This window comes from Microtus ochrogaster (assembly GCF_000317375.1).
Source record: "Microtus ochrogaster isolate Prairie Vole_2 chromosome 6 unlocalized genomic scaffold, MicOch1.0 chr6_random_2, whole genome shotgun sequence".
Lineage (NCBI taxonomy): Eukaryota > Metazoa > Chordata > Mammalia > Rodentia > Cricetidae > Microtus > Microtus ochrogaster.
The window spans coordinates 6,550,701-6,562,079 of record NW_004949095.1 but is presented as its reverse complement, the minus strand read 5'-3'; the positions used below and the strand labels follow the sequence as shown (position 1 = coordinate 6,562,079).

Below are 11,379 nucleotides of genomic sequence, written 5' to 3'. Positions count from 1 at the left end.
AAACATGTCTGCCCTACCCCCTCTCAACTAACACAAACATCTAACACAAACATGTCTGCCCTACCCCCTCTCAACTAACACAAACATCTCACCCCCTCTGAACCTGTGTCTTCCCCTCCTTAAGACAGGACTGATAAAAGAAACCACCTTCATACAGAAAGGAATAAACAAACTGTGTGATATAATATGCTACATATCCACATAAATGCTCATTAAGTGAACAGCATGACATGCTCAAGAACATTCAACAAGCCAGCGCCAAGTGGGGCCAATGCCATACTGTTTAATACACAGCTCGGTTCTCTCCATACCTATAAGTAAGACGTGGAGACAGAAGGTAGGATATTGTTTGCCACCTCGAGAATGATCCTTGAGGTTGTTCTCTGTCCTCGTTTGTGCACACATAAATACACACACACACACATACACCATAACACTCATTTTGACTTGAAGGAGCCTTCAGTTATGATATGGGACTTTCTTAGGACCAAGCTTCTAGATAGGATTATGTGTATATAATAGTGGTGTCATTCAGTGTGGGCTTCCATATGACTAGAGTCTCACAGCCACCACCTTTGGAGTAGGTAAGGTAAGTGCTATATACTTTCTCAAGGGAAAAACTTAGAGAGAACTGGTGAACCAGTTAGCAGGATACCTGGGGTGCTGGCCCTCTGACGCCCACCCACAACTCACAACTAAAGGCCACTGGTTATCAGAAAGGTGCCTGGAAATGTGAAAGCAGTTCCAGTTCATTCCTGCAGAGGGCAGACGTTCACAATGTCAGGGAACTGGAAAGCAGGGTTGCAGCTCGCAAAAGCAATTTCAAGAATGTTTTCCCAGGCTATGCGGTTTCCCCACTAACACCTGTGAAGTACACAGGACACTAAAGCTTCCGGCCAAGTAACCTCTACGAAATGTTTTTAGATGTCCAACTTATTAAGCCAGATTTTCTTTCTGCCCTTCAAATATGAAGCGGCTTGTCAAAATTATTTGAGCCACCTCTTTTCTGTTTACTGTCACAGAGAAATCTATTCCAAATAAGATAGATAGTTTCTTCTGTGGAAACCAAGATCCAGGCAGGAAGATGTCCCAGATTTCAAAGCCTTTATTTAAGAGTTGGGGAATGTAACTTAGTGGGTAAGAACTGTTGCTGTGAAAGCAAGAGGACATGAGTTCAAATCCCAAGTGCCCACATAAAAGCCAGGTATGGATACATGTGCCTGTAACACCAGAGTTTGGGGAACAGAGATAGGTATTTTCTAGGAGCCCACTGGCCAGACAGCCTAGCCAAAATGGCAAGCTTCAGGTTTGGTGAAATACCCTGTCTCAAAAACCAAGAGAAAGAAGAAGATGAAAGAGCAAAAGAGGAAAAAAAAATAAATGCCTTTCTCTGACGTCTGCATGTGTGTACATGCATACATGCACCTTCACACATGTGTGCACACACCACACACACACACACACACACACACACACACACACACACATACACCACACACACCATGCTCTCCCTTAACAGCTCTTGCCGTACTTTACCTGATGAGGGGTCCTGGGAAACTTCTCATCTCCTCTTGATCCTCAGAATCATTAAGGATAACCTGGACCAGAAAATAAATTAGGTCCCCAAGACCTTTCCACCCTGTACCCAGCAGTCAAATCTAGTATCAGATCCATGGCTATGGTCCGATGGTGTGGCTCAGACACTTGTGGAGGCAGTTACCCTGTTGAAGATGAGCCATGAGCATCTCAGGGAAAATATAAGCCTAGTACCGCTTCTAAGAAAAGCCCACCCATTCCTGCCACACCAGCCTCCAGGAAAGTGGAGGCCTGAGAAGAGCCACTGGGTTGAGCAGAGTACTTGCACCCCCAAGGCCCGACACCCTGATTACCTCCATGCTGTGTACTTCAACCAGGGCTGTTTGTCCATCAGCAGGAGAGTTGGGGGACACCCAAACTAGCTGGCCTCCTGGCCCAAAACTCACAGACACGTGGGGAACATAAAACTTCATGGGTGCCTTGGGAACGGCTGCTGAGGCATCATCTAGCCAAGAGACACATGTGGAAATTTGTTAGGTTTCCTGTCGCTGCTCTTTGGTTAAGAAAGACATCATGGAAACACTTCTGTTCAAATTCCACCTGGGCCAAGGTGAGACGCTGTGTGGGATACCTGGTTAGAAAAAGTGAGGCTCTAGTCCGATTTAAAACTCTAAGAATATGTCAGATTGCAATGCAAAGATTATTATTTGGTCCAAATGATAATGCACTCGTCTCAGAGTCTCGAGAGTGGTCAGAGGACAAGCAGCCTCTACTGCAGTGTTTCTATACATGAGGTAAGCCTCCAGACTGACATTTACCGTTGTGTCCTCAATTCACTCCATCAGTCCTCTCTGGTCTTCATTTTCCTTACTTGGTGCTTAAAAGAACCCCAGAGTGCCTCCTGGCCCAAAGTAATGATGACTAGGAGCAGTGTTCCCTTCTAAGAGCTATCTGTGATACAAGTTCCATCACTAGAGAAGATGTGGGAGAGGGATCCAAAGTCGGCTTCTCTGCCTGGGAGACCTGCATAAGCCAAGAAGGTGATCAAAGACCCAATACTAGAAGTACAGAAGGGTAACCTTCCTCATGACCCAACCATTCCTCATCCTTACAGGAATCAAACAGCTCCATGACCACTTGGTACCCACCAGCCTGAATGGGTCTCCAAGTCGCTGATCCCATGGGTTCATATTCGGGGACATCTGCCATGTACTGACTGAGCTCATAACTGCTAGAGCTGAGGCCAGACTCCTGATGCTGGAGAAGGTTGGACCTGCCAGTCAGTGATGGCTGGGGGAAAAAAGATAAGCAATGAAATTCTCTAGGAAGGAGTGCCAGAGAGCTTGTCCTTCTACTTCTCACGTTTCTTCCTTCAAAGAAACAAAACTCAAACTTTCCACTAAACACAGTGAATGTGAATTCATTGGAAGAAGATAGTATTACCCCACTGAGTATGGCCTAGTGGGGTTAAGTAACTTAGAATTCAGACTTAGTTTCCGTCACTATGTTTCTAGGACCTTAAACAGGTGACTTTGGCTTTCCCAGCTCAATACCTTCATCTGCAATATAAATTTAGGATAGCTGTCCTATACAGGTTACTAACTAATACACCAGCCATTCATGTCTGGATAATGTACATTCCCTGCAGACAAGTGTACAAGAAATTTGTGCTCCAGGAGAGATGAATAAAATGGTGTATTCAAAGGCTCCTTGTACACTGTAAAGTGCTGTTCACACATTGTGGTTTTAGCATCCGTCACCTATCCCCATCCTAGTGAGAACTAGGTACAGAAAAATTATCTATGTACACACATAAAAAAAATCACGCAGACCTAATCAGGGAGAAGCAAACTAACCAGAGCCTGTCAAAAATTAAGAACTCATCTCTACAATAGTTTTGCTACTTGTCTATAAATCTAAAATTACTGTAATGAAATATTTATCTCAATATTACTAAGAGCTCTATTTTGTGACCTAGATGGCGCATGGATTAGGATCTTAGAGAAAAGATGTTAAAGAGACAGGAAAGATTTTGAGGTTGCTTTTCAATCTTAAATTAAAAGGTCCTAACAATCCTTCACTTTCTAAACCTCTGTTACCCTAGGGTGCCGAACACCTAACTCTTTCCAAGAACTTCACGATGAATTAAGTCCTGCCCACTTGACAAAACAGGACTAGGTCAGATCAGGTCCTTGGACTGGTAAGAGTGAAAAGGGAAGGCAGAGGAAAGTGGGGTGAGTGGGGACTCTGCTGGCAGCTGCAGACCAGCAAGGAGGCTTAATACATGGCCACAGGCCTCCAGGCCCTGTCACTTTAGGTTACCTTTTGTTTCTGGGAATCATTCTCTGGAAAGAACTCCCCAGGCTGTTGCTGTCCAGAGACAGAAGCGAGGCTGTCTTCATAGGGATTCTTGCTGGTAAGCCTGCAGCAACAGGACAGCGGTGTTGAGACAGGTCCTGGGCAAGCCAGCAAGGCTGGAATACGCTCTGCTGGAGGCTGTCCTGGTGCTCGGAATGGGCGGGTGTCTGGCCAGTTTCAGTGCTACAGCAAAAAGCATTTCCTTTCTTTCCCCACTTCAGTGTATTAGAAAGATGGAATGTTTGGGTTCCACACAGTTATTAGAAGTGACCCAGACTTTACAGAGAGTGGCTGGTCGCTACAGCCTACCCTCCTGGAAAAGCTTAAGTCATAGCCCTTGTGTAGGTGAATTCCAAAGCTAAGGGTACCAGGGTAAATGCTTCAGTAAAGTCTCTTCCCTGCTGGGCCATGTGCCAGGAGGATGTTTCATGCTTAGGAGCAGAGAGAGGGAACAGAGAAGCTCTATAGCCTCAGAAAGGCCCCAGCCATAACAATTATTGCAAGACGACATTGTTTCTAAGGCTGATATAGGATTTGGCCTTTAGATTTGGCCACAAGTAATTTTACAGGATGTAGACTAGTGCTGTAGACAGCTCTCGGAGACAACAATGGCTTTCCCGGGATTAGACCCTATAGTCGCCCTGGGCCACCTTGACTTATTATCCTCATGTCCCTGTGGCTGTCTTCCATAGGTCAGGGACCACCACCAGGTGCCCTAAGGTTGTCCTTAATGGGATCTAACTAAATCTTGTCAGCATGGCTTGTCCTTTCACTTACTGGAATTGAGCCTCACTATTTGTCCCATAGGGACTGTTGCGTTTTTCACGATGATGCTCGTTGAAATACTTTTGATCGCCAGAATCTTCATTCCAGATGTAAGGACTCCCTTGCCTTGCCACTGCACCCTCAGAGAAAGCAAAGCAAAAACAGGTCACTTGCTGCTTCTGAAAGTCCGTTTAGAAAGATACTAGAGAGACATGAAACTGAGGTGTTGCATTACAGTAAGTAAAAAACATATCTATCAAACTGAGTCAACTGATAAGTGAAAGCTAATAATGAAAGCCCCCAAGATGCTCCGAACCAGTTTGCATGGCTTCATGTATTTACATACAATATAATACCCTGTTATGTGAGGGTATAGGGTATGAAACTCCCATTGGGACACATCTGCTGTCCCCAGGAGAAAGTGATTATTGCAGTGGTATTATAGCTCAGCATACCAGATGGGCTTAAGAGCTAATTTTACTGTTACTTAATCAGTAAATATAACCTTTACTACAAGAATAAATTAGAGAAAAATGTGGATGAAGTATACACTATCCAGAGAACTAGTGACATAAGGGTAGTTTCGGTATTATTAAGGGCGGGGTCTCCAAACATGGCTCCAGTGGTCCCTGGCTGTGGCAGTAGACCACCCGTGCATCTCTAGTCCCCAAAGGCACTGGAGATTACTTCATACCTCTTTCTTCTTGCGGTAGCTGTGGATGTCTATGGTAGTAATAATTTCCATAAACATACTCTTCCCTCGGTGTTGGAGTGTGGTACCTCTGATAGGGGTCCTCATAGCCCGACCTGAGAGATCACAAAGACAGCCAGTCATCCACCAATGGCAGTAAAGGGAGACACCAAAGAAAACTGATGAACCAGACAACTTCAGAAGACAGAATGGCTGCCCAGTCCAGAATCCGTGGATGAACCAGACAACTTCAGAAGGCAGAATGGCCCCCAGTCCAGAATCCATGGATGAACCAGACAACTTCAGAAGACAGAATGACCCCCATTCCAGAATCTGCCTGATTCACATTAAGTCAGAAAATCCAGAATCAGAACAGGGGACGGCCTTTGCTTCATAAGAAAGTTGGCATTTTTATAATAAAAATTCTTTTTACTTTAAAATGTTCTTGTTAAAAAGGAGTTTATTCACAATTCTTCTTTATTTTATAGTAATATTTTTACTTGCCATATGTACACATCCAAAATCCTGGAAGCCCTAGCCCTGGTACTGAGAAAAGCATCTTCCTAAGGTGATTGTATAAGAACACAATGTGCCGCTGGAATTCCCATGCATATTACAGACAAAAACAAGACTATCCTCAGCACCACTGCTTTTATTGTCTCTGTCCTTGACATACTCAATTTCTCTTGAGAACTCAACAACCCAGAGGGATTGGGAAAAGAACATTATGCTGTTAGCGTTTGTCAATTAATAATAACCACAGGGGCAAAATTCTTTACCATAAATTCCATAACTTCAAACTTCAACTGTAGAACACATAGACATAGTCCCAGCTAGAGGAAGCAGAGGAAAGCATGGTGGATTCCAATATTCTGGGCATGCTATGGGCTTGGGGGAGCAGGAACCCCAGGTTATTTCTGTGGTCACCATCTCCTCACTTACAGCCTGAAAAATCTGCATTTGCCTTCTCTGAAGTGAGTTTTTCTTAAAGTTCTCAAGCATTAAATACTGATCTTTGCATTTCTGTCCCCCTCTATGGGTGACCCTGGGGCTCTTGTCTGTTGGTATAGGGCTCAGATCAAAGACAATGTAAAGCCTTTCATAGTGTCTTAAGAAAGTTTTTTCACAGCCCACATAATGCTTGCTGCCTTCAACAGCCCCAAAACACAGAGGCACCATTTACTTGTTTCTATTCTACCTTCTATCCCTCCCTCAACCCCAGTCACACCGCAACGGCAGCTTTATAAAGTTCTTCTTGAGATAATGAAGAGAGAAACACTGTCACCAGTCACCAAATACCAAGTAGGCCAAGACAGATTTTAGCTAAGACAGTAGAGAAGAGTGGGTGCCCTCATGTTTGTCAAATTCGACACAAATATAGAACTATCTGGAAGGGGGGGCTCTTAATTCAGAAAATGCCTCCAAAAGATTGGTCTGTAGGCAAGTCTGTAGGACATTTTCTTGACTAATGTTTGATATGGGATGATGCCCACTGGGGGCAGTGAGACACACACACACACGTGGTTCTGGGTTGTATAAGAAAGAAAACTGAGCATGAGCATTTCAGGGTTAACAAGCGAGTAAGCAGCATTCCTCCATGGTCTCTGCTCCTGATTTCCTTCAGTGACAGACCGTGATGTGAAAGTAAGATGAAATAAACCCTTTTCTCCCCCCAGATGGATTTTTGTCAAGGTGTTTTATCACAGCAATAGAAATCTTAACTAAAGCAGATAGAAAAAGAAGAGGAAGAGAAAGGAGAAGGGAGAAGAGGGAGGGGGAGATGAAGAGGAGTTGGACAAAGAAAGGAGGAGAGGTATAAGTGGCTAGGGAGAGCAGTGCCCGATGGTGAGTGCACTTGGGAGGCTTGAATGAAGCAGGAGGACCCTAAGTTGGAGGACAACCAGTTCTTCGTAACAAACCCCAGGAAGTGGGGACAGGGTAGGGAGGAAGAAGGAAGTGAACAGGAAACCAGAATGATTAATAGTCTATTCATAGGTACGCGGGAGAGATAGGTCCACTGTAGCCCTAGAAGTCATACCTTGAGTACAACTGAGTAGGATAAGGTCCTCCCAAGTAGTCCACTCCAGACACAGGTTGAGACCATTCCCCAGGCCTGGGTACATAGTGGGCCTCCTGGTGGTCAGCCCTGAGGTCCTGCACCCTTGGGTCCTGCGTCCTGGGGTCCTGCTGTGGCTTTGAGTTCCTGTGGGCTTCTTGCCATTGGTGGTATTTATCTCCACTGTACTGAGGGTGAGGACGGTATCTATAATGTCCACTCTGAAGTCCACGGTTTGTGTCCATCGATGGTACCATGGGCCTCCCTTGTGGCTGAGATGGCCTCTGGGGAACCCAAGGCTCCATCTCTGATCCTTTGATCTTTTTCTTAGGTCTTGAGGATGTTACGTAGCTATTTTAATTTCCTGCACACAAAAAGAAGGTAGATCATTCTGGAGAGCTGGGGACATGCACAGCTCGGTCAGTAAAATGTCTGCCTTTCAAGCACCAATCTGTAAAGCTGATTCTGAAAAGTCACATAAAAAGCCAGACAGATGTGGTAGTGCACACTTGTAATCCCAGTACTGGGCAGGTAGAAACAGCAAGATCCCTGGGGTTCACTGGACAGTCAACCGAGCCTAGTCAATGAACCCTAGGTCCCAAGGAAAAGGCCTTGTTTTTCAAGCATACAACTCCTGAGGAACAACACTTCAGATGAACCACTGACCTACACACACACACACACACACACACACACACACACACACAGCATTTTAAGCCTTTATCCAAACATGGCAGTTTATTGGATTCAGTGAAAAGAGCAACTATGATTCTCAAAATTGTCTAAAACAAACCATATGAGCACCGACATAGAGGAATTTGAAAAAAAAAAAACTTCTCAGACAGATACATTAAATAAATAAAAGGCTAGACAATTAGTTTGATGCTGACTCAAAAATTCAGAAAGTACATATGGAACAACAGATGTAGGTGGCATGGGAGGCAGATAACCGCACTTAATGCAGCTACAAATGCTATCAAGGGATTCCAATTAATGTTCCCTCGTTTATCCCACCAGCAAATATTTATACAACACTTAAAACGGATTGCTGAGGTATCCGAAACAGAGCAAGCCTTGTGAGGAACTGGTCGGAGTTCAAATCCTTTCTATAGCTCTTACTGGTTGGATAATTTCTTTTTTAAGCTTCAATTCCCTTACCCATGGAGATGCTAGATACTACAGGCTAGTGCTGCAGGGTCAGTGTCAAAGCTAAACACGATATATGGAAAGTGCCTAGAACTACCTAGTACATGGTAATTGTTCACTTCATCACAGTAAATGTCTTCAGAAACTACGGCTAGAGTAGTATGAATGACTGAAGAATTTGTAGGTCTAGGGAGACATGTCACTGGGCTGTTTGCTGCATAAACACAAGAACCTGAATTTGGATCCTTATCACACACATGGAAAGCCAAACTCGGTGCTCCTGTGAGACAGTAAGCTTCAGATTCAGTAAAACACCTTCTTTCAAAAAATAATATAGAATGCAATAGAAGAAGACACTCAATATTGACCTCTATCTAGTCTACACGCATGTGCACACATACACACATACACGCACACACGCACACGCACACACACACACACACACACACCGACTTAAACTGATCCCACAAAAGACTTACCCTTCCTCTGGGAAAGCCAACAGACACAAGTTTGGGGCTTCTGATACTGGAAAATGGAGAGCCAGGTCTCCCAGCTCTTTCTGACTGAAGCATTTAGACCTAGAAGTTCCTCTCACATCAGACTAGCTTTCCCACTCATTAATCAAATATGAACCAACTTCAGGGACCAGTGCCCTTTCCCAATCCCTCTGCTTGCACAGCACAGGGATGTGTAACAGAGGGAAAACCAGGCCCTGCTCCTGTTCAGAGAGCTTACTGGGCCACCAGCATACACAGGCAAGGACAGCCCCCATTCCCTTCCCCTTGGGTATGTTGATGGCAGCATGATTCTGATCAAACCTGTTAGTTGCCCTTAGTCTGGAAGCTTCCACATTCAGCTGAAAACTCTTATCAGAGAAAAAGGTCAGAGGGTCATGTGGTGAAATTAAGATGACCCCGTTCGAATACCACAGTGGAACCTAGGTCCAGAGCACTGAGCCAGGAGCTATGAGAAGGCCAGAGAGGGGCCTTCTGCTTCCAGGTCACTCATAGCGCAGGACCTCGGGCCTTCCTCTCTTGCTTCCTCGAAAAACACAGTCATAACAAAAACTTTGCCAGCAAATTCCAGGAAGGGCCTAATACCCCTAGTACTATACAAGATCCTTTGCTAAAAACCCACAAAACACAATGGCACTTGGACACAAGGAAGAACTTGAAAAGTAATCAGTTCACTTGTCCCCAGACTTTGCACTAAGTATCCTGGCCCCAACTACAAAGGCACAATCCCGATCTTTTCTTTGATAGGACTTCATTCTGTCACCAAGGGCCCCCAAACTCCATTAGTTAGGACCTTGGGGTTATAATTAGTGATAGTTATTTTTGAACCTCTAAGATTCTTAAAATGAAGGAATTCTGTCTATAATTACAATCACAGCTTTGTACCCACAGAAGCGACCCCTTGACTCAACAAAGACAGTTGCACCTTTTTGATTCTAATAGCCCAGCAAGCAAACTCCAGAGAAAGAAGGGTGTCAGTGCCCCCCAAGCACCTGCTCTGCTGGCTTCCTACCTTCCTTCCCCGTGGCTCCAGGGACCTGCCGGGGAGTGCCTTCTCCCCTCTTAGAGACTAACAAAGTCCAGATGCCACATCTACCAAGACTCACCTGGCCTTCAAACCTACAGCGGATTAGTTACCTCTGCGACTGCCGGGCCTCCATGGAGCTGATTCATTAGGACAAAGTACAGTATCGCTACTGCAGGCTGGGACAGTCCTGACTTTGCATATTTGCTCAGAACCTGGTAGGGATTGGTGCTTCTGTTTACCTGGTCGGGGACTGAGCCAGCTGCACTCCTGTGAGAATACATCCAACTCCCCACAAGAAATAGGGAAGAGGGACACTAGGGAAAGGAAGCCCAGAATGGCCTGAGGCAGCCTGACCTGTGGGGCAGAGCACCACTTTTGGGGTGTGAGTGTGTGGCTCTGCCAGTGGCTGGCTCTGTCGCTCAGCCTCTATGAGTCTCGGTTTCTTTTTCTAAGGCTTAGCTGATGAGGCTCACCAAGAGGAGCAGGTGTAGGGAAGTGCATGCGCTACAAGCAAGTCCACACTAAGAGCGAGCCTTTCCAGGGGATAGGAGCTGGCTGCTCATACTGGGACAGGCGGGGAGCAGATACCTGGAGGCCCTGGTCTGGGTTGCCCTCACTCACACGTTTCTCCAGTGAGTTTGTGCGGTCAACTCTGTGTTCCAACTGAAGGGCAGATTTAAGTCCCAGTGCTGAACTGAAAGCACTGAGAAGTTTGCACTCACAAGAAAGGAATTTCTCACATTTGAAAAATGTATTTCTTCATGCTGCTAAGGTGAGCATAAAGAACGTCATATCTCCTTTGGAATGTACGTTTTAAATTTTAGTTCTTGCTATAGGTAGGCCTGGTTTTGATTCTTTCAACAAACTTTTGTTTTATCATGTTACATATTAAACCAAGTACTCACACATGCTAAGAGAGAGCCCTACCAACGAGCTATATCCTCAGCCCTGTTTTTGAGAAGGAAGTATCATTAAGTTGCCCAGGTTAGCCTTGAACTCACTCCGTAAACAAGGTAGACCCCAACTCACCTTCCTGAGGAACTGCGATTTGAGGCCTTCACCACCAAGTCAAAAAGATTCTTATTTGCCAGTATTTGCCACATATACATATAAAAAGGTACTGTCCTTGCTTTCAAGCCACTTAGAACAAAATAGCTTTTCTTGTAGTTCCTGTTCCAGGGAAAAACACCATTATCTGGTCTTGTGGTCAGACAGGTAGTGTATTTAAGCCATGAGACTTTCTTTCCACCACTAGCCTGAATCCTAGCACCTAACAAGAGAGCAG

General features: G+C 45.0%; 1 protein-coding gene across 1 annotated transcript in view; it reads right to left on the bottom strand.

Moving 5' to 3' along the window:
• Sec16b (SEC16 homolog B, endoplasmic reticulum export factor) overlaps positions 1–10,228 on the bottom strand; it is a 44,366-nt gene extending 34,138 nt beyond the window's left edge. The window contains exons 1-8 of the mRNA XM_005363929.3: positions 10,174–10,228; positions 7,389–7,770; positions 5,354–5,466; positions 4,672–4,792; positions 3,859–3,958; positions 2,685–2,826; positions 1,890–2,041; positions 1,537–1,598 (exon numbers count right to left, since the gene is read on the bottom strand). Coding sequence (XP_005363986.1) covers positions 1,537–1,598; positions 1,890–2,041; positions 2,685–2,826; positions 3,859–3,958; positions 4,672–4,792; positions 5,354–5,466; positions 7,389–7,711 — 1,013 coding nt within the window. The 5' untranslated portion in view covers positions 7,712–7,770; positions 10,174–10,228. The remainder of the gene's footprint in view (positions 1–1,536; positions 1,599–1,889; positions 2,042–2,684; positions 2,827–3,858; positions 3,959–4,671; positions 4,793–5,353; positions 5,467–7,388; positions 7,771–10,173) is intronic.
• Between the last annotated feature and the right edge of the window lie 1,151 nt (positions 10,229–11,379).